The 23645-nt window shown below is 41.6% G+C and overlaps 1 protein-coding gene across 4 annotated transcripts in view; it reads right to left on the reverse strand.

Annotated features, from left to right (window-relative positions):
- scube1 (signal peptide, CUB domain, EGF-like 1) overlaps positions 1–23645 on the reverse strand; it is a 288050-nt gene that overhangs the window by 127072 nt on the left and 137333 nt on the right. For all 4 annotated transcript variants that reach the window (XM_067999790.1, XM_067999791.1, XM_067999793.1 and 1 more), the window contains one exon: positions 3655–3780. In XM_067999790.1, coding sequence (XP_067855891.1) covers positions 3655–3780 — 126 coding nt within the window. The remainder of the gene's footprint in view (positions 1–3654; positions 3781–23645) is intronic.

The following is a 23645-nucleotide window of genomic DNA, read 5'->3' on the forward strand; positions in this document are numbered from 1 at the left end:
CACACAGGAAGTCAAGGCCAAGTGTGGTCTTCTGCGAAGGACGGTTAGAGGGCAGGGGATATTTGGACCAGGACACACAGACGTAGTGCAGTTTCCATTTTAAAGTCATACATGCTGTCCTTATTATATATTTGCATTGTGAATTCTAATGTCCAAAATTAGAATAGAAACAGCCTATGTAAACTTGTCACACTGTAATTACACATGTCCACCAGTGGTGGTGTTACTGCCTAGATTACGTATTCAAATGCTGGAATGAGGCTTGAAGCCACAATCTTCTGGCTTAGAGGAGAGACTGCTACCAGAGTCAAGCTGATTTCTTTTATTCCTGTTTATAGCTCAGAGATTCTACTGGAGCCCTTAAAAGGATCAATTAGAAACAATAAATTGTAACCAAAAATAATGTAGTTAAATACAGGTCAGGAGCACTGTACAGTGTGTTAGAAGACTGTAACATGGCAAGGAATTGGGATGATAGATCCCAATTGGGTCATAGATCACAAGCAAAAGTCTTGAGTGATTTAAGACATTGGCTGGAATTTTCCTTTGCAATTTCAGGAGGGCTAACATTCTGTGGTCAGGTTAATTGAAGTATTGTCAGTGGGAACCTGCCATATGATTGATTGCATAGGCTAAGATGGCCCTTTCATTTTCAATAGCCCCCTGACCTGGCACCATAGCAGTCCTAGATGCACAGAAAGAACGGGTACTCCTAATGCCCTGCATTGCTCGGGTGCAAGTAATGGGAAATATGTTGGATGATCTATTCCCGTTATTTGCATGTCATTAGAACACGCCACCCATCTTAGGGCAGATGGGTTGTACATCCCCCTCTCCCCATCACTTCTGCTGGAAAATCCTGGAAGAGACAGAGATGAGTATGGAGCCAGCAGAACAGCTGCTGAAAATTTCCACATTCACTGGAGTTATGCCAGAGAGTTGGCGTAATCCAGTGGAAAATCCTGCCCATCGTTTCTATCAAGGGATGTGTAACTCCTTGTAGAATGTGCTATTCTTCATAATATGCAGAAATTCTGTAATTTCTTACTTTTTTCCATTTTATTACTTTTTATCGTTAGGGTTGCTGTGGCTGATGAGATTTATTTTACTGTACAATGCAGTGGATTATCACAAGTTCTGTACATTATAGCTTTTTATATCAAGCCTTCAATCACAGGCCCATTTTACAAACTAGAAATGAGCTAATCCATAATACCCATGGATTATTGATGACTATAATTTTTGAAAGAAAAATAAATGGTTCCGCAAGAGCACCGTTGGTAAAGGAAACGCATAATTAAGCCTTGCAGACCAGAAGGTCCCAGTTTCAATTTCTAAACTGGTGCTGAGTTAGATGAATTCAGCCAAGGTGACAGTAGGGACACTACAATTGGCCTTAATGTCTTAGGCTAGAAAGAGGAAAATCAGTCAGTGTTCTGGTTCCTGATTGCTATCCAGTACCCATTACGCATTCTTGAAGATTGAATGAATGCTAGAATGGGCTGAGCTATAATGCTCCTATGATTAAATAATTTGCCAGCATTCACTGCTTAAGGAGTAAAGATGCTGGGCTTGGCAATGGAGGCCATAGGCATTTGGCAGCCTAATTTTCTAGATTCCATGGCATCATTGCATCTGGCAGCATACCGATAATTGCATTTGCTACAAATTTGATATGTTTAAATCAAAAAATTCTCAGCTGCTGGCGGGTAGAAGCTGGTGTTCACCTATGGTGTATGATGAGTACCAAAGAGCGACTGTTCCCTTGGAACTGTAACTCAGCAGAAGTCATTGGCCTACAATTTCCTTGCAGCTGCTCCCAATCCACCGTGACATCACCGGAAGTGTGACATGAGTGTAAACATGGTTACGGCAGTGAAGCGGGAGCGCCTCTGAGGAAATTCCGGGCATTTCTGCAGGAGAGGAGAAAGGATGACAATTGGCAAAAAAAGGAAAATAACCGGGAATCTTTCCCGACTGCTTTTGGGTGGAGGAGAGAGAAGGGCAAAAGCCCATTTATGAGTTCTTGACCAGAGAAAGTGCATCATACTTTAGGAAGAAACCCTAAGCATTTTCGGTAACGTAACAAAAAACGTGAGTAATAAGTGGACTCCAGTTTGCCCAATTGAACAAGGCTTACACGTAAAATTACTTTCTGTTTGCAATCAAAATAGCTTCCAAAATGTTGGGTTCGTCAAACATTTGGACTTCCTTTTTTATGAGTTTCTTGGTTAAATAAAAAGATTAGAAATACTCAGGTAGTATTTCTAGAGGAGTTCTCCTGGAAAAAATGGCATAAATGGCCATTAATGCTTAATTTCTCTTAACAATCCCTCCATTGGAATGGATAGACCCAGGGCTCACCCAATATTGAGCTGTAGACACCTCCTGGCATCCCCCAGGCAGCTCGCCGGCGAAGAGGATTTCAATTTCAGGCCACTGCGTTGCCAGCAATGGCCCTTAGGTAGGTCCTGAGAGAGGGCTGGTGCGGCGCTCGGGAGAGCGGAGGGCACGGGCCCGGCACCGGCTGCGTTTAGGGAAGCCCTATTTTATGAAAGAGGCCTCACACAGGTGTTAGTCCCTTTACATAGGCAAACAGGGGACCTAACGCCTGCTTCAGGTGCCGGCCCTGGATGCCTGTTTTGCTGTTTTTACCAGAAACTCCTGACTTAGGGACAGAGACTCCCTAAGTTGGGAGTTCCCACTCCTACGCTGTCAGTTAGGGCCTGGCGTACCATCAGTGCAGGTATACATGGTCTCACCAGACATACCTGTCCGATAATGACAGAAGTGGAGCTGGTCTGGGGATTCTGGACTCCTGAAGTTTGGTGTGGGATTCTTTCACATTTTCAAGTGAGACCCTGACAAAGGGCCAGAAAGGCAGCTGGATTTCTTTTCAGGTGGCAGGGAAACTCAGCACCCTCCAATCATCCAGCTGATGGTGGCCTTTCTGGGGTCCTTAGTGAGGTAGTGTCACAAATGCGTCCCCAAATTATCAAAGACTTGCTCATGGAGGCCCCTGATCCTGACCCCATGAAATTTGGCGGGGTCAGCAGCAGAGGTCAGAAGCAAGTGTGATCTCGGCCCAACTGTCAAATCATGCCCCCTGTGGATTTTCTGGCCTACCTTTCTAAAAAGGTAAGTTGTAAAATCTATAGGAATGCATTGAAAGTTTTGTGCAATTTTGTTTTTTTTTACGTGAAATCAAACCCATTCATATAAAGACTGTAAACAAAATGTTTGACATTTAGTATTTGCCAAATCTCACCCAGTTGTTTGTGCCACAAGCATAGCTAGAGACGTGAATAGATAGTATGGTCTGGCTAACATTAAATTTCCACTTGCTGAGTAAAAAGGCTGCTTTAGATGTTTATCTTTTGATCGGGGATTTTAAAAAGTCCCAATAGGGCCCTCAGGTGAAGAATGGGCACTTGGGTGCGATTCTGGAGAGCAGCTGGTTCCTCCGGAACCAAATCCCGGCAAGATTCATTGCTTTTGGGACATGAAGGGAACTATAATGCACGTGAGACTGGAAAAGTTGGAGCACAAAACAGGATTTACTGCATTTTGAAAGGGGAAGTCGGGGAAACCCAGAGACAGATGTGCGTCTCCAGAGAAAATGTAAGGTATTCCTCAGCATCTGCAGCTACCTACATGTGCAGTCCCTCTGGTTTTTGGCGAGCTCAAAGCCAGGCCTGCACTCACAGGCCACCCCACCCTTCGGTGTCTCTCGGCAGATATGTGCACATCCATGATCTTTGTTCATACAGTTCATGCCCTCTGTAAAGAAAGCACAGTATAGGAAGAGAAGAAAAACAATTAGATTATAAATTCAACATATGCAAAGACCTCAGCATTCTGTAACTGTTATTGCTATTTTTTGGCTAAAGCCCAGCCTTCACCTGCTACCAAATATACAATTTGGATTACAATACAACTCTTCCAAACGTACTTTACAGTAAAATAGATATTGGATAGAACGATGGTCACTCGTAAAATATCAGTTAATCATACATTTCCTTTTCTTTTATAATTAATCCTCATATCTTTGGGTCTGGCTGAACTCACATCTCTTATGCCAAGGCAGGCAGGCTTGTATTTTGCTCCCAGACACTTGCTAATGCTCCCTTCAGTGCTTACTTGGTGACATAAGGTGCAAGCCAGGCAGGATATCCTTGTTTGATTCTTCACTGCTCCCTACAGAAAGACCCCACAGATTCAACCTGCACCTCCCTATCCGCAGAAGCTCAGATCAAAGCTGAATGTAGTAAATGTTTGAATGTACAACCTTTCCACCTCATATATGATTGGCCCAATGCTCAAGGGGCAACACCATGTATATTTCTTTATAATGCATCTCTGCATTGATAGTCCCATGCACATAATTTTTTTACGAGCTGGTTAATTCATTCTTGTCAAATTCCTGTGTGCACTATTTTCACGAAGGCATTAATTAGTCCATTAACCAAAAGAAAAGGAAAATTGGGACAACCAAGAGATGAGATGGTGACTGAGCAGATGGCCCCAATCTTGAATAAGAAGTCCATGAGTTCCTCAGGTCTAGTATGAAAGGTGAATAAGGAAGGAGCGGAGAAAGGAGGTCTGAGATGGTTGGTAGTGGTGGAGAAGTGGAGTGTGGAGCTCTCTTTGTTCTCTAGAATGAGCCTGCAATAAGAGGAGAATAATAGATACATGGAGTGGTTTCCAGTTAACTTCAACTGAAGACTGAAACAATTGTTTTAAAATTCTGAAGCTTTGTTCTTGCAGTTTATAGCATCAGTTGAAATCTTGGTGATTTTAAAACATTGTAATCACTTTGCTTTCTGTAGAATATATAGTATCTTGTAGAACGTATGGAGCTCTGTTGCCATGAAAAAAGTACATGTTTAGTTACACAAACCAATATCTCTTCATGCTTACATCATAAAATCAGTCATATCTTTCTTATTATGTAACACAGTACTACTTTCACTTTCAAAACAAGATCTAAAAACCTCTGTCAAGAAACAATAGGAAAATGTTTTTTTAAAAATTCACAATCTGGTTTTGCTGTAACAATACACAGTATCACCTAAACCCTTGAGGTGGGATTACTACCTTATGTACTTGAACGGTACAATAGTTAATATCTTATTTGCCTGACTATTGTGGGGAATCCATATGATCTTCAAAGGAAAGCTGTCATTCGAAACCCAGGAAATTTCACAAGATGTAAGATTTCCTAGAACTTTACTTTGCACTGCTTATTCTTGCAGAAATGGCCAAGGGGGATTCCATGAAGTTGTTTGTCATGTAATGATTCATCAGAGACTCAACAACAACTTGCATTAATATGGCATCTTTAACATAGGAAAGCGCTGCAAGGTACTTCACAGGAACATAAATCGGACAAAAATCGACACCGAGCTAAAGAAGGAGACATTAGGAGATGCGACTCAAAGCTCGGTGAAAGAGGTAGGTTTTAAGGAGGGTCTTAAAGGAGGAGAGGGAGGTGGAGAGGCAGACAGATTTAGGGAGGGGGATGAGTGAGGAATGCGCAAGATGCAAGAGTTGGAGGAATGCAGAGTTCTCGGAGGATTGTAGGACTGGAGGAGGTTACAAAGATAGGGAGGGGTGAGGCCATGGAGGGATTTGAATATGAGGATGAGAATTTTAAATTTGAGGCATTGGACTGGGATGAAATATAGGTCACTGAGCACAGGGGTGACAGGCGAGCGAAACTTGGTGTAGGTTAGGATACGGGCAGCAGAGTTTTGGGTGAGCTCAAGTTCATGGAGAGTGGAAGATGGGAGGCCCCCTAGGAAAACATTGGAATAGTCAAGTGCAGAGGTAAAAGAAAGCAAGGATGAGGGTTTCAGCAGTAGATGAGCTGAGGCAGATGTGGGCGATGTTGCGGAGGTGGAAGTAGGCGGTCTTTGTGGTGGAGAGGATATAAGGTCGGAAGCTCAGGTCAGGGTCAAACAGGGTGCTGAGGTTGTGAACAGTCTGGTTCAGCCTGAGATAGTGGTCGGAGAGAGGGATGGAATCGGTGGCGACTGAACAGAGTTTGTGGTGGGGGCCAAAGGCAATGGCTTTGGTCTTCCCAATGTTCAATTGGAGGAAATTGCAGCACATTCAGGACTGGATGTCAGACCAGCACGCTGATAATGGAGAAGCAGTGGAAGGGTTGAGAGAGGTGGTGAAGAGGTAGGGCTGGGCATCATCAGCATACATGTGGAACCTGACATCATGTCTTTGGTTGATGTCGCCGAGGGGCAAGGAATTGAGGAATAAAAACTCCACGGGATAAGTGATCTATCCGTGGCTAACTAAAGAAGTTAAGGATAGTATTAGATTAAAATAAGAGGTTTATGATGCTGCCAAGAAGAGTAGTAAGCCTGAGGACTGGGAGAGATTTAGAAACCTGCAAAGGATGATCAAAAATTTATAGATGAAGAAAATTGAATATGCGAGTAAATTAGCAAGAAATATAAAAACAGATTGTAAGAGCTTCAAGTATGTAAAAAGGAAGAGAGTAGCAAAAGTAAACGTAGGGTCCTTAGAGACAGGAGGAATTATAATGGGGAATTATAATAGTAGAGTGAGGAACTTAAAGAAATTAATATTAGTAAAGAAAAAGTACTGGAGAAATTAATGGGACTAAAAGCCAACAAATCCTCTGGATCTTTTGGCCTACATCCTAGGGTTCTAAAAGAGGTGGCTGCATTGATTGTGATCTTCCAAAATTCCCTAGATTCTAGAACAGTCCCAGCAGATTGGAAGGTAGCAAAAAACACCACTACTCAAGAAAGGAGGGAGAGAGAAAACAGGGAACTACAGGCCAGTTAGCCTGACATCAGTAGTTGGGAAAATGCTGGAATCAATTATTAAGGATATCGTAACAGGGCACTTAAAAAATCATAATATGATTAGGCAGAGTCAACATGGTTTTATAAAAGGGAAATCTATTGGAGTTTTTTTTGAGGATGTAACTAGCAGGGTAGATAAAGGGGAACCAATGGATGTAGTATATTTAGATTTTCAAAAGGCATTCAATAGGTTGTTACACAAGATTAGGGTTCATGGGGTTGGGGGTAATATATTAGCATGGATAGAGGATTGGTTAATGGACAGAAAACAGAGTGTAAGAATAAATGGGTCATTTTCAGGTTGACAGGCTGTAACTGGTGGGGTGCTGTAAGGATCGGTGCTTAGGCCTAATCTATTTACAATCTATATTAATGACTTAGATGAAGGGACTGAGTGTAATGTATCCAAGTTTGCTGATGATACAAAGCTGGGTGGGAAAGTGAGCTGTGAAGAGGACACAAAGAGTCTGCAAAGGAATATAGACAGGTTAAGTGAGTGGGCAAAAAGGTGGCAGGTGGAGTATAATGTGGGGAAATGTGAAGCTATTCACTTTGGTAGGAAGGCTAGAAAAACAGAATATTGTTTAAATGGTGAGAAAATATTAAATGTTGGTGTTCAGAGAGATTTGGGTGTCCTTGTGCACGAAACACAGAAAGTTAACATGCAGGTACACCAAACAATTAGGAAGGCAAATGATATGTTGGCCTTTATTGCAAGGGGGCTGCTTGCTGCAATTGTACAGGGCTTTGGTGAGACCACACCTGGAATACCGTGTACAGTTTTGGTCTCCTCACCTAAGGAAGGATATACTTGCCTTAGAGGCGATGCAACAATGGTTCACTAGATTCATTCCTGGAATGAGAGGGTTGTCCAATGAGGAGAGATTGAGCAGAATGGGCCTATAGTCTCTGGAGTTTAGAAGAATGAGAGGTGATCTCATTGAAACATAAGATTGTAAGAGGGCTTGACAGGGTAGATGCTGAGAGTCTGTTTCCCTTGGCTGGAGAGTCCAGATATAGGAGCATAGTCTCAGGATAAGGGGTCGGCCATTTACAACTGAGATGAGGAGGAATTTCTTCACTCAGAGGGTTGTGAATCTTTGGAATTCTGTACCCCAGAGGGCTGTGGATGCTCAGTCGTTGAGTATATTCAAGGTTGAGAGCGATAGATTTTTGGACTCTAAGGGAATCAAGGGATATGTGGATCAGGCAGGAAAGTGGAGTCGAGGTTGAAGATCAGCCATGATCTTATTGACTGGCGGAGCAGATTCGAGGAGCTGTATGGCCTACTCCTGCTCCTTTTTCAGATGAGAAATAAGAGATAGCCAAGGATAGATTCTTGATTCAAAAGTTATTGAAATGGAGTACTGAAGATGCAGAACGTTTTATTGTTTTGGAGTAATTTGTGCTTAAATAAATGATGTATCGTACTCGTAATTTCTACTTCTGTGCAATTATCTTCGTAATAAGTAAACTCGACTAGCCCTTTCAGCCTGAGCAGCACTCCTTTCAAAGTGCACAGGAGCAAGTGGTGACCGCCACCTCATCTCCAGTGCAAGGTACCATGATAAAAGGATCATTGCTAACTCTGCGTCATTTCATCCCATTCAGTTCGTGTGTAAAGCTGAAAGTATCAGTTCAAAGGTGATCCAAATCCCTTTATGGAAGCTGCCCATTTGCTGTGGAAAAGAGTTAACAATGTTTGGAGAAAACTCAAATTGTAACGGGAACATGACAATTTAAGAAAACACAGAACAAGAACAAAAACATTTGGCCCATCAATCCTTTTCTTTCCAGAGAACATGTTCAATCTGCTGTTTCATGGACTACCCAAATCTATTAATCACCTGAAGAAGTGTTCAGCAAAGTTTCTTACTGCCCCTGCAAGATGAATTAAACAAAACTTCATTACATGTATCTAACTTTATTACTACATTATTCATCGTTGCAAATGAAACATATTTATACCTATATTTGTAAATTACCTATGCCATTGCCCATGATCAGCTGATGAATACAAGTATTTTTTTTAATATTCAAGAACATGACAGAGTTGGAAGACAGGCTTCAGAAACTCATTCCACAGCATCAGCAATAGCCGAAGTCCGTAACTGGGAACATAGAAATTGCTAGACAAAAAAATACCACAGTCCATCTAGTTTGCCTCTGGTTTCTCTGGTGGGTTTGACTCCACACGGGCATTGCACATGTCATTACCAAGCACTATAAATGCAATGAAAAATCTGACGTCAGCTGGAAAGGCTTGGCATTATTTGTGCTTAAAAGGGACAAGAAACTCAAGTGCATTAATAAGCCTGTTGAACAACTCAGAACAGATACCAATGTGTAAAAGTTGCTTCCTGAACCAGTGAAACGGGTTTGTTTGATACTCACAAAACCCATAACAACCTGCCCAGTTGAGAGATAATTTTCTGAATTCTAAAGGCTATCTGTGCATAATGATGGCTCAAATCTTTCTAAACAATGTTGCTAAGCCTCACTAAAGATTGAGTAACTGATCAGCATTGGGAGGAATGCCCAAAGGTTTGCTGCATTTGTTGTTCTAGACCAATGTGATCTAAAATATTTAGATAATTAATATGTCCTTGGGAGAGTGATATCTTGAATCATGCTGCACAAAATAGTGTATTTCACTTGTTCTTCAGTGATGTTCAATCGCCATAGCATCAAATTTTGTAAACATATGCTTCAACTTCAGTAATCTGAACCTACATCAGAATCAGGAAGAGCAGTCAAAGGCTAATTTTTCATGAAAGAAGACCATGGCTATAAATGCTGCAGTGAAAACTCAAAAACCTGATTAGATGTCACCAATGAATTGCTTTCTCAGCGTCTGATGAAAAAAAGGGAGAGGATGTTTAACAGAAACATGAATCAAGGTGGAATATAATGATTCTTTCCCCAACTCTCATGTATGAAGGTGTGTGCGTGCGTGTGTGACAGAAAGTGAAGAGAGAGAAAGCGAGAAAGAGAGGCTGCTGCTAACTTGCTCATCACCATTCATTGAGCCAGGAGTCAGCCTGCAACCTGGTTCACATGCCTCAGAGTGGACCAATAAAAGTATTTCATGTGATTTTTAAAATATGTGTTGATGTTTATGCTGAGTTCCCTCAATTATAATGCTAAAGGACATTAACAATTTCTACAGTTTAGGTGCAAAGCTATAATGTGCTGTTGGTGTGCCATTAAAAATTTGGAAAATTATTTAAAGCGAAAGTCATACAATATTACAAAAGACTGTCTCAATCAGAACTAACCTTTCGTTCCTCCTGGTATCGTCTAAACAAAAACAAACTCACTTATATTTATAGAGTGCCGTATCACATCTTTCAGAAATGTCTCAAAGTTGTTTCATGCAACAAATTAATTTGAAGTGCAGTGACTGCTGATATGTACAGAAACACAGCAACATTTTGCAAACAGCAATTAAATGAATGACCAGTTAATTTGTTTGACTAGTTGTATTAATTGATAGAGAAATGTTGGCCAAGATACTGTGATACTCTCTGAACTTGTTCAAACAGTGCAATGGAACATTTAATGCTCACAGTCTTCCCTGCCACAATACGACACATGCCATGGCATTATCATTGGATATGGCAAGGTCAGTGGCTTTACACGATTCAGACAGGAGTTTGCAGTGGGGCAGACGGTCCATCGTTTGCAGCTTATCACCACAGTCGCACATCATTGAGTTACTGTCATTGTAACCCCATTCCCATATCATAACTTTTGAACAACAAGTACCAGTACATAAGTGGTTGAGGCATTACAAGATTAGCTACGGTTCAGAGGCTTCAGCTTGGAGATACCCACCTGAACCATGGGAACAAATAGATGCAACCTCAGTTTAACATATCATCCAAAAGACGGTGGGGGCAATTTTCAACTGCCTGTTGCCAGTTTCTCACCTGAAAAACGGGCAGCCGCCAATTGAAAATTGGGGGAGTGGGGGTGGGGGGGTTGGTGGTGGCATCTCAGCCACCTCATTGACACCCAAGGCCAACCTGATGCAATTTTCAGACAGGCCTGTAAACGGGCAAGCAGCTCAACATCTGAAACAGGTGGAAGAATGCTTAAATATGCAAATAGAGGTCCTATGCCGGTTTTGGGACCCCGATTGCAATCTTCAGGTACAAAATGGGTGGACCGCTGGAAACCGCTCACAAAATGGCCCAGGAAACCCCTATTTTTATATAAAAATATAAGTATAAATTCCTTGCCCATGCAATTATTTCCTGCATTAGCCCAGTCAGTTCACAGGCTATTTAATCATAAAATCATAGAAATTTCAGTAAAGAAGGAGACCATTCAAGCCCATCATGTCTGCTCAGTGCAAGCTCAACTTGAGAGCTAACTACTGTAAATCTATTTCATTGCTATTTCTCCATATCCTTTAACCTTTTCCTTTTTTAAGTGTTTATCGAACTCTCTACTAAATGTCATAATTGATTTAGCTTTAAAAATTGCTTGTGGTAATATATACCAAAATTCAGAAAGAAACAAGGTCTCAGAAGAGACAGCATGGATTACGATGCAGTTTGTAAGTCACAGAGGGATTGTAAATGTGAGAGATTCTTTGTTCAGGAAAATGGAAAGCCATGTATGTTGTAGACAATACCTACAAAATGGCAAGTTGTCTACCTAGGGCTAGAGCAGTACATATTGAGGAAAGGTTAGAAGGGATACTGAAGGGGACAGGAAAAGACTGAAACGCGATACTTAATAGAGGTAAACAACATGGGAGATTTAATATAGGGGCCTTAAAAGTCTCATTTATGAGGATTGCCTCAAAACTCAAAGACATGGGATGCTAACTAATGTTCTCCGGTATACTCCCGATGTTTGGGAAAGGAAGATAGTTCACCAAGAAAACTGAGGATATAAATGACTGATTGTTGTTCTCACACCATGTTGCCAATGCTGCATTCTTAAATAACTAGAAGCACTTGCAGAATAAAAAGGACTGGTACAGGTAAAATGGACTACTTTTAAAGCAAGTAAGAACAAAGAGAATTGCAAGGAACATTGAGGTAGCAATCGAAAATCATTTAAACTAGATAGGTGTGGGGAGGAAGGCAGGGAGCAAAACCAGATACCAGATGGGACAGATCATAAAGGAAAAAGTAGTCAACAGATAAGTATAATCAGAAATACCCAGACAGGCATATGTCAATCAATGAGCAATAGTCAGAAAGTGGGGGATATGAACAGTTACAAATCTACCATAAGATATGAATGCTAGAAGCAGTAGAAAGAAGATGCCAAACTGCTGGCTGATTTGGCCATAAGGAACTACAATATAGTGGGAATATCAGAAACACGGCTAAATCTCGGGCATAGTATTCAGAAAAGATAATGAGGACAGAAAAGGAGCTGGTGTAGACCAAATGTCAGGGGACCTGGGAGGTAAAATAACTTGATCCTGTGGAAGAGGGAAGCTAGAAAATGAATGACTCTGCTAAGATGTCTCCACTGAGAAAAAATCCAAGCCAAGACAAGAGATATACTATAGTCCATCAGGTCAGCTTGAGGAGAAGGATAATTTGTTCTGTGAAAAGATAGAAAAGGTATCTAAGAACAGGAAAGTAATTTTAATGAGCGAACTCAATCAACCAAATATAAACTGGGAAAACCCAAGTGGTTTTGAATCAAAGTTGATAAATGTAATGCATGACTGCTTCACGAGCCAGTGTGCCAGGGAAGCTACGAGAGGCAGTGCTTATCTTGACCTGGTATTCGTTAATGGTCCAGAAAATGTACAGGAAATTAAAGTCATAACACCTATGGGTGACAGCAACCACAGAATGATCAATGTTAACATGATCTGAGAGTCAGAAATATCTAAGACTAGAAGCAACTTTTAATGGCCAAAATTCAATGAAATGAAGGAACTAAAACAAGTGGAATGGGGGATGTATTCAAAAATATTTCCATACAGAAGAAGTGAACCCCTTTAATGGTGTAATGCTGATCATGCAGGATAAATTCATAATGGAAATCAATAAAATCAGAATGTACAAATATGATCCATAGTGGACCAACAAACAAGTTGAAATTGAAATCTCTACAAATCCTTCAGGGAGAAAGGAGAAAGGACTCACTGGGATGAACATAAGAAAATGCAGAAACATATTAGCCCCTAATATCCGTGAGGGTTCTGCCAAAACGCTGCAGTAACTTTTGTCAGGAGATTGATGGAACCCCTGGAAAAATGGCATCAATGGCCATTTTTAGCTATTTGTGCCATTTCTGCACTAAAGGTAAGGCAGGAGGTTGGAACAACATCTGTGAAATTCAGGGCCATTAAAAGGGTGATCAGAGGGTAATGAGAGACCTGGGAAGGCTAAACAGAACAGTAAAAGAATTCTCTCAGTGCTGCAACAGGAAGAGGTCGGTCAGAGAAAAGATGAAAGCCATAAAAGGTACAAATAGGCTTGAAATTGAGAATGAGCACAAATTAGTAAATTTTCTGAATGATTACTTCCTCCAAGTATTCACAAGGGAAGATACAAACAATACTCTCTCCCCAAACATAAATAACTGAAGTAAAATCAATGAGATGGAAGTCCTAGACAGATGATAAAGGGCTCAAAACAAAAGAATCACCAGGGAAAGTTGATATTTATTCCAGCATGCTGAAAGAGATTAGGAGATTTGTGATGCAACAATAACCTTTGTGAAGTAGATACTGAACCACTGGGCAGGTAGCAATGGATAAGAAACCAGCTAATTCGGTACCCATATTCAAAAATCGCAGACACACGCAACTACAGCCCCATTCCCTACTTCCATTCCACGTAAAATAATGGAATCGATCAGGAATAAACTTGAAGAACGTCTGTACAATAATAACCCAATAAACAGCATGGGTTCAGAAGGGGAGGTTATGACTGCCCAATTTCTTCAACTTCTTTGAGGAAGTGACAATCCAAGTGAACTGTGCTAAACCTTATGATGTAATGTACCTTGACTTGCAACAGGCTTTTGGCAAATTTCTGCTTAAGTGTCAGAATTAGCAGAACTTTATTCTGATTCTTGATCAGCAATTCTGTAGCTTTCCTTGGTTCTTGAATACAACCATGCAGTATGGTAGTACATTGGTTATGGTACTGAACTAGTGACCTAGAAGTTGAGTGTTCAGAATCCCACCATGACAAGTTGTATTTCAATAAATTTGGTAATTTGTGGGATAGCACCAAGAAAAAACCCAACTGGTGCCTAATGTCCTTTGGGTAAGGGAGCCTAGGTCTGGCCTTTATGGGACTGCTATCCCGCATTTCATGATTCACTCTGAAATGGCCTAAGCAAGCCACTCAGTCGTAAAAATGTTGGTTCAGGAAGAAGGCCCATCGTCACCTTGTCAGGGCAATTAGTGATGAGCAATAAATGCAGCCTTGCCCACAACCTGAGAACCGTTAAAAAGTTTAATCTCAAGTACAAGTTGTTGCAGTGAGGCAAGATGACTGACATGCATCGATTTGTACCTACATAAAAAGCATCTCAAGATATTGTTATCTTAATTTGAGAAAAACAATTTTAAAGTAACATTGAGAATTAAGTACAGCATTACTAATTTTAAAAATGTGGTGATTCGTGCTTCTGTATAATCTCTTAATAAATGTAATTCATAATTTTGAGCCTGAGCTATACAGTCTGCTGGTGTGGTGTTTTCCATTGGTTCAATGGGATCTGGAGCACATAGGGGTTAAGCTTATTATTCCCAGTGCATACTCCAGTGGTAGAAGGGTTCATTGTTGGTCCCAGATATTTTGCACAAAGGATCAAGCTTTGGTTCATAGAAAGCATGAGCTTGTCTATGGACACTGACTTTTGTGTCAGCATGCGTAAAAAAAACCTGATTTGTAACAGTTCGATCACTGGGAAGATAAAAGCTTTGTATAACATTGAACTTCCTGAATGTGATAAGTGAGGCTAAGTTATTTTGAGAATTTCCACTCAGCCATCAGTTGTCCAGCTATCGTCATTATTTCCCTTTGTCACACTAATTATTCATAGGTGACAAATCTGAAGTGACAATTTGCACATGCTTCACAGCGACAAAACCGACAATTCAAGAAGTTAGTGCAAAGTTTAATGTACCTCTTGCTTTTATCCCTGGAATTGTATTTTCTTTGCTTTAACTTTCAACTCTATTTTTTCTTTGGTTTGTTTTCCCTCTATTTTTATCTCTCCCACACTCACACAAAGACACTTCACTTTCTTTTCTCTACTATCCATCAATATTTTGTGTTTACTTTCTCTATTGTCTAATCCTTGCCCTCTTTCTTGGTGTCTGGGTCACCTATCACTCCTTCACTCATCCTCTCCGTCTCATTCTCTCACACACATCTACATTTATATACTTATTATCTCCACACCCACTTGCCCTTCCCTTTCTGCACCTCCCCCCACCCCAATACCATTTAACTTTTGCATTTGATTCAATTTAACTGGTTAAGTAGCCTGGAATGAAAAGCTAAGAGCCTGTTATCCATTCATCAGTTTCTGAAGACAGATATTTCCCCATCAAAGCAATTTGAAACTGCAAGCAAATAGCGTCTAACAGAGCAGAACAGACAGCATTATGTGTGACAGGCAGAAAGTAAATCTGCCAAATCAGCTTAATGTGTGATTGACCCCAGAATTCAGCTCACGTACCATGCTCACTGGTATTTATGGGCATAAAAGAATAAACTAAAACCAAAGTGTTAAAAAAAATGAAAAGAAGGAGCAATGTCCAGAAAAGTGCCTGGAGCTCTTTATCGTTGCTTCATAATACTTTGTAACCTGATTAACATTTTCTGCAGCTTTCTCCCTTTTGTGAGAGCTAGCTCCTCGGTGTTAAAATTAGATTAATGGCATGTTAGTATTTTGCCCATTCAATAATCTGATAGTTTGAAGTTGCCCTGTCCATTAATGCACTGATTGAAGACAAAACTGGCATATCTTGGACATGCAGTAACACCGTTTTATTACTACGGGTATGTAGTGTTTTCCACAACAAAAGCTGATCTTTTATATTTGTGAAGTACAATCTTTACAAGAACTCAATTCAAAATGTTCTGGAGTGTGAAATATTACTTTAACAGAGTGTTTGAAGGTTCAATAAATTCTTAACTTAATGGTGTTTAGCTAACACATACGCAGACAGACAGGATTCTGGTATAACATTTGACAGGGCACTGCTGGTATGAATGACAGCCAGCGAGACTGCATCTGTCATCCAGTCCTGAAGAGGGGTTTTGTCTGTAGGACATAAAATAGATGAGTGTCAAAAAGTACAACTTCATTCTGTCAGCATTGGGGGCAAAGATTAGAAAACATGCAAAACTCTGCAGGAGACACTCAGTTCACTGTTTGAAGAGAGTAGTCCCCCTGCTCTTCCCCTCCCCCCAACCCTTGGCCTACTGAGGCTATAGTTCAAGATTAGTAGGATTCAAATCTTTTCAGCAAACCTTACACAACTGCTTCAGCCTGAACAAAAACCTGAAGCTTTTTAAAGGAAGTTTTGAATGTATTTTGTTCTACATTTCAGTTTTAAACCTGTTTCTCTACTGCTAGTGGTTAAAGCTGCATCAAAAGACTGCTCAGAATTTGCGTGAGGGGTGTCTTCCACTTCAAAGATTCCATTGCTGTTCTGATTAGGTCAGCTAATTAACCAGGCAGTTTCTGAAGACATCACCTGAGACAGATGCATCTTAAAAAATTCAATGGAGAAAACAAACTTTGATATCAAGCTTGACAGAACTGCTTTATTTATTCACTTAACATAATAAATTTGTAGATCATTTAAAGAGACTCATATCTCAATCTCCAAACATTATCTGGCCTTTTATTTTGCTGTTTAAAGAAAACAATTTCTTCTGATTACATCACATGCAACCATAGGCGGCTATTCGGCCCATTGTGTCTTTGCTGAATGTTTGCTACAGCAATTCAAAACTAAACTCACTGTCCTGCCCATGGTCCTGTACCACCTTCTACTTTTAATGTTTACCATGTTTCCCTTAAAAGATACAGTGGTCTCTGCCTCAATCACTACATGTGGCAAAGCATTCTATGTTCTAACTTGGCAAAAGAACATTTCTCCTAACCTCTCTCCAAAGTTCAATCATAATTTTAAATTGATGACCCCGATTACAAACTCTACAACCAAACGAAACTTTTAAACAATTTTTTAAAAATCTATTAAATCTCATACAAAGATACAAAAATGGACAGGAAAAGACCAACTGGTCCATTTAGTCTGTCCCATATAATTGTGATGCCTTAACAGACACACCTTACCCACCTGGAGCTAGGTGATCTCCTGGAGAGGAGAAACCAGGGCCAATTAGGGGAAACCAAACCTGGAAAATTCCTCTCCGACCCACTTAGGCGATCAAAACTAGTCCAGGGGTAACAATGACCCTGATTTATATCTCAGGGTACCTACTTCATCACCTCTGCACCAGTGGAAATAGTCCCAGTATCTTAAGTCTCTGCATGGTTTGTTTAATGTTGCTTTAATTCACATGATGCTAGGACTGTTTTACTGCTGGTACGTTTGCTCTGCATCTAGCTGCGCTGCAGAATTGATAGTCTCTTTCAACAAAATTTACAACATAGTGCCGCAAAATAAATCCTGAAAACAAATTTCCCTTAAAAATAACTACCTACCTTCCTATTCAATCTATGGTTCCTGAAGAATTCCATATCTGATCCATTCCTAATTTTTTTTGAGAGGTAATTTTTTCATTCATTTGTTGTTCCTACAGCACTATAATATGCGTACCCATATAAAGATCCCACAGCTGAGGATGTATGCAGCTAATCTGTTTCTGGGCCAATTTTCATGTCATTCTCAGTTGGCCCCTAGGAACTACATGAGTGCCCTGGGCTAATTTTTTCCTTCACTGTTTGGATGTTGGAGTGGGATAGCTCAACTTGTCCAATCAGTTCTCTGTCTGACGGTTCGACTGATTTCAGGAATTCACCATGTGAGGATATGCAAATACAGCTCCCACCTTCTCCCACTCAGTCAACACTGCCCCTTTATGTTGACACAGGCCTTCAAGGCCTGCTCCACAACTGCCATTTCCTGGGGTGCCTGGGCATGCGTCCAATGGTTTTGACAATTTACATCTTAATTTTCCATGTTGCATAATAACTACTGTAGCGCCAGAGAAGCTTCTGCATTACATCACAAAGTAACTTCTATCTTCAGCAGAAATGTTTCAATACTTAAAAGAAAACATTTTGAACGTTTATGTTGCCAAATGTATCTTTTTAATACGATTTAAACATTTTTGGAGATGCTTTGTATTCCACAGGAATGTCAACCTCCCCGCCCCGCCCCTCCGACCACCCCCACCCCCAAAAGGTCAGCAGCAGACTGTAATTGAGACAGAAGGGCTGATTTTGCTGGGCAAGGCACACCTCAGTGCAACAACATCATTATGTACTGGAAGTGAACTAAAAGAGCAAACCACCCCGCGCGCCCTCCGCCCCCCTCCCCTCGATGTGCATGAACTGGGTTTGCTCCATATGCGCATGCTGCGCAACCATTGGGGATATGTTCAGGAACTGCAAAATATGGCAGTTGTAATGTTAGCCTTAAAGGCCTGTTTCATTTTAAAGGGACAGTGTTGACTTCACAGCCTGATTCTGGCTCACATTCATTACTGTCACGTCAATGTGCTATCGTTCACCTGGCGATTAGTGTGTAGAAAGTTGCCTATTTTTGATATTGGCACACATCTCTTCTTTCATCACATGCAGGGAAATGATATTCTGTTCACATCCTTCCTGTCAGAACCCCTGCATACTCCAAATGGCTGACCTCACAATCTTCCCAACATTCACCCTCACACATTGGATGGCAGCATTGTTTGCCCACAAGATAATGGGCCAGATTTTGCTGGAAAAATAATGGTGTGTTAACAATGCACAGCGTTATTAATGCACAAATCGGTCAGCAAGTTTAGGGGATTAAGAGATACGCATGAGTTGCGAATCTCCAGAATCTGCTGGTTGGCTTACCCTGCCCCGCTGTTTGCTTCGCACAAATGGCATCTACCCTTAACCCCCGTTATTTTTTTTAGGAACTTGCTGGATTTGCACATTAATTGCCCATTAAACTCACCACAGAAAGTTAAGTCTGGTAATTAGGAGCACAAGTGCCCTTTTAACAATGTGATAATTATTAATGACTGCCAATCAACCTCCCTGGCCCAGAAAAGAAACAATTTTAACTGTTGAATCTCATTTCTACATATAGTCAATTGTTCGTAGAAATGTCACATTTAAAAAAAATATTTTTCTTACTTTTCTTTTGTCTCTTTTTTTCTTTCCTTCTCTTTATTTCTTTTTCTTTACCTGATTTGACTCTAATTCACCCTCCTTATCTGTCTCTTTTTTTTCTCAATTCTTAAATCACATTGGTTAAAGGAGATACACTGTTGGACCTGCCATTCACTGAGGTCCCAGATGCACACTTACCCTCGCTGCGTCGTTATCAGCTCGCACTTCCAGCAAGTTATGACTCAAAAATTTTTCGAGCTGAAGGGTGCAGAAACAAGTCAAACTAATGGCAAGAAATGCAACTGGAGTTAGCCCAGAGGCATTATGTGATCTCACCTTATTCGAAGAGAGGGCCCTGGAGATTCAAGGGCAGGATATCCTTCTGGAAACCAGAGATGGTGACATTGAAGGACATGTCCCTGCTTAGGGTTTGTATAAGACAGACAGTACCTACACAGCTGTGTTTAAAGTCCAACAGAGTTCTCTCTCCAAAATGTTGTCTCTATGTATTTACAGATATGGTCCATGAAGAACTAGCGGGTCCCTCACAGGATCAGTCCCCAGACACCTCACTTAGCACCACGTCGCACCAGTGCTGATATATGCTTCCTCAGGAATTCTACCCTCCCTGATCTCTTCACTAAAGATAGTCAAGTGAATGGGTGGCTTGTGGGTGATGAGGTGTGTCTCTTGCTGCCATAGCTAATGAGCCCTCTAAAAGTTGCAAGAACAGTAGGCTATAATAAGGCACTTGCTTCTTCCAGAGTGGTCCTGACACTCACTTTTTGTAATGATACAATAAACTATGTTTTAACAATTATCTAAGATAATGATACAATAACAGGAGTATAATGTTATTTTTAGTTTCATTTGCAGTGGAAATGGTTGTGCAGTGTCTCTGTGAACTGATATTATTCTACTTCCAATTCTTTGTTGTTTCTGCATTTGGAGGAAAAGGGAAGTGACGGGAAAATCTCTTGCAAAGGTATTCTGTTAGCCAGATCAAAATTCATATGCATTGTAAATCCTTAATGGGGCTAGCTAAAAGGGACACAATCTATGGTAATGTTGGAAGGAACAGGAGAAAAATCCTGCTATTTTTGTCTATAGCAGCAATGGCCAAGTACAGCATTCTTAGATTTGTTGCTAGGACAACCACATCAATAACATCATTTTCTGCATCTTTGTTCTTTAAACAAATGAAGAGTGTTAGTGAATGTGTGAAGAAAACTGTGAACAATCATCTCCTCAACTGCAACAGTAGATGCCTTTTGTGACCTTCTGGATAGAAAATTGTGTAACCAGAAATACTAAAAGCCTGTGACAAGCAGCAGTGAGAGGTCCATTCACCAAAGAGCCTTTTTTCTTGCCATGAATCATTACAACTGTTAAAGAAGAAACTAGACAAGGATAAGAACTCATCTCAAGCTTTTAATGGTTAAATAAACATTTGACTATACAAGTGTTCCTCTTTCATAGCCACTGGGAAGGACGTCCAAAACTCCACTGTGAGCATATTGGACTCAAAGAAGCATATGTTGCATAGCCTAATCAACAGGCTGAGGAAGTTATATTCTGTTTAGTAGGATTTGTATTGAAGCTGGGAAAATAAATTTATCACATCAAAGAACTCTTTTTGTTGGCCTGCATCAAATTTGCAATTAAAGTAATTTTCTATCTATGTAATGGGGTTAAGGACAGCCTATACCTCTGCAAAAATCTCTTTATTTACAAGTCCATTGAAAACATATGAGGCAGAATTTTCACTCCTAGCCTGGAAGGGAGGTTGGGTGGGGGGGGGGGGGGTGGGGGGGGGTGGGGGGGGGTGGGGAGGGAAATTTTCGGGTGCGAAGCCTGGAAGGTAAGTGGGCGGGTTGCAACCTTAATAAGACCAATAAATTTTACTTCCGGGTTTCACGCCCAGCAGCCGGCCTGATCGACAGGCTTGCTGTTGGACAGGAAGGCCTGCAGTAGGAGACCGCAGCTGAGGATCGGAGGGAGGGAGGGAGGGAGGGATCATGGGCCATGTAAGAGTTCGTGGGGGGGAGGACCAGGAAGAAGGTCGGAGGTCGTTAGAGGTGAAGACTCAGAGTTAGGTAGGGGTCCACCATGGCTGGGGGGGGGGGCGGGGGGGAGGTTGTGCGGGTTTCCTGTCGGCCAGGTGAGCTTGTTGGGCCTGGATGAAGCACTCCTGCTCCTCTGGGCCCACAAGCAGTGCAATAAAGACACTCGCCTCATGGATCCGGACCTTCCCGCCTACCTTCACCTGACGTGATTCGGAAATGATGGGAAACCCAAACGGGTAAGGTTAAATTCATTTTAACGTTCCAATACACAAAATATTAAGTATCTCAAGTATTGCAATGAGGTACATTGCCCCTTTAAGTATCGGCCCGCCGGCTTTAAGTGGGGGCGGGAATTCCTGGTGTCTGTTGTCCACACGCACACAAACCTGCCTGGGTTAAACCCAGAAGTGGGTGAGTTGGAGCCAGGATGAGGTCCCGCTCCAAAAAGCTGTTACTGTAACCTCCCACCCGCCCCCAACCCACCCGTTCTTGGGGGTTGAAATTTACCCCCATTGTTCTGGGATTTGGCTGTTAGAAAAATAATTTAACGCATTATAACTTCACCAGCTCGGCTGAACCAGGCCACATAGGACAAAGATTTTGAGAAGCTTCATTCAGATTTTTTCTTTCTTTAAAAAGTGTACCTGGACAAGCCAAAAGAAAAAGATGTTGAGCCTTGTTTTTCACTTATATTACTGACACAGGACACATCCATCTCAAGGTTCCTGTTTGGTGTGATGGGATGGCATTTTTACCTGCCCAAATAACCCAGCACTGACCATGCTGAATTTTGCAGGGTCATCCAACATAGAATATTCTCGGGTATGCTCCCGACATTATTAGTGCCTGTGAGTGGGAGATCATCAGTTTGGAGCAGGAAATGGTGTATTGTGGCAGGGATTAAACGTGTGCAGCAGATAAAGGCCAGACATCGGCAATCAATGTTTTCTGGCAAACAGGGGTGAATATCTTTGGAGAATGTCTCTGAGGTCTGCTGCAGGGCATCAGAGCCTTCAAGTTTTCTGAGGTGCTACCGAGGAAAGAGGCCCTGTTTGGGGAAGAGAGGAGAACACCGTCAAAAGACAGTGACACGGCACAGGTGAAGGAGGTGGGCAGCGCAGACTCTATAAACGGTAACTCAGTGTCATAAATTTAATAATCTTACTAGGTCAGGCAAGGTAAAAGGAGTCAGGCACACCACCCCAGAATGCACTGAACTGTACACATTTACCATGTACAACCACATCCCCTCACTGTTGAAGGGCTTCAATGGTTCACCATTAAAATCCAGGAGGTACCACAGGGCATTTTACATCCCCCAGCATGCCTCTGCAAGTGTTCTTTCACTCACAGTGTTAAATGCATGGACCCGACTAAAAGCTTCACGTTTGTTTCATAGGAACAGGAGTAGGCCACTTAGCCCCTCGAGCGTGTTCTGCCATTCATTGAGATCATGGCTGATCTGTGACCTAACCCCATATACCCGCCTTAACTAAAGGTATTAAAGTATATGGGGCTAACAAAAATCTATCAATCTCAGATTTAAAATTAACAACTGAGCTGGCATCAACTGCCATTTGCAGAAGAGAGTTCCAAACTTCTACCAACCTTTGCATGTAGAAATATTTCCTAACGTCACTCCTGAAACTCCTGGCTCTAATTTTTAGGCAATGTCCCCTAGTCCTAGACTCCCCAACCCAGCAGAAATAGTTTCTCTCTATCTACCCTATCAGTTCCCCTTAGTATCTTGAAAATTTAGATCAAATTGCCCTTTAATCTTCTAAATTACAAGGAATACAACCCTAGTTTGTGTAATCTCTCCTCGTAATTTAAGCCTTGGAGTCCAGGGATTATTCTAGTAAATCTACGCTGCATTCACTCCAAGGCCAAAATATCCTTCCTAAGGTGTGGTGCCCAGACCTGAACACAGTACTCCAGGTGTGGTCTAACCAGGGCTTTGTATAGCTGTAGCATTTTTTTTTTATTTGTTCATGGGATGTGGGCGTCGCTGGCAAGGCCAGCATTTATTGCCCATCCCTAATTGCCCTTGAGAAGGTGGTGATGAGCCACTTTCTTGAACCGCCGCTGTCCGTGTGGTGACGGTTCTCCCACAGTGCTGTTAGGAAGGGAGTTCCAGGAGTTTGACCCAGCGACGATGAAGGAACGGCAATATATTTCCAAGTCGGGATGGTGTGTGACTTGGAGGGGAACGTGCAGATGGTGGTGTTCCCATGTGCCTGCTACCCTTGTCCTTCTAGATGGTAGAGGTCGCAGGTTTGAGAGGTGATGTCGAAGAAGCCTTGGCGAGTTGCTGCAGTGCATCCTGTGGATGGTACACACTGCAGCCACGGTGCATCGGTGGTGAAGGGAGTGAATGTTTAGGGTGGTGGATGAGGTGCCAATCAAGCGGGCTGCTTTGTCCTGG

The sequence above is a fragment of the Heptranchias perlo genome, chromosome 18 (assembly GCF_035084215.1).
Source record: "Heptranchias perlo isolate sHepPer1 chromosome 18, sHepPer1.hap1, whole genome shotgun sequence".
Lineage (NCBI taxonomy): Eukaryota > Metazoa > Chordata > Chondrichthyes > Hexanchiformes > Hexanchidae > Heptranchias > Heptranchias perlo.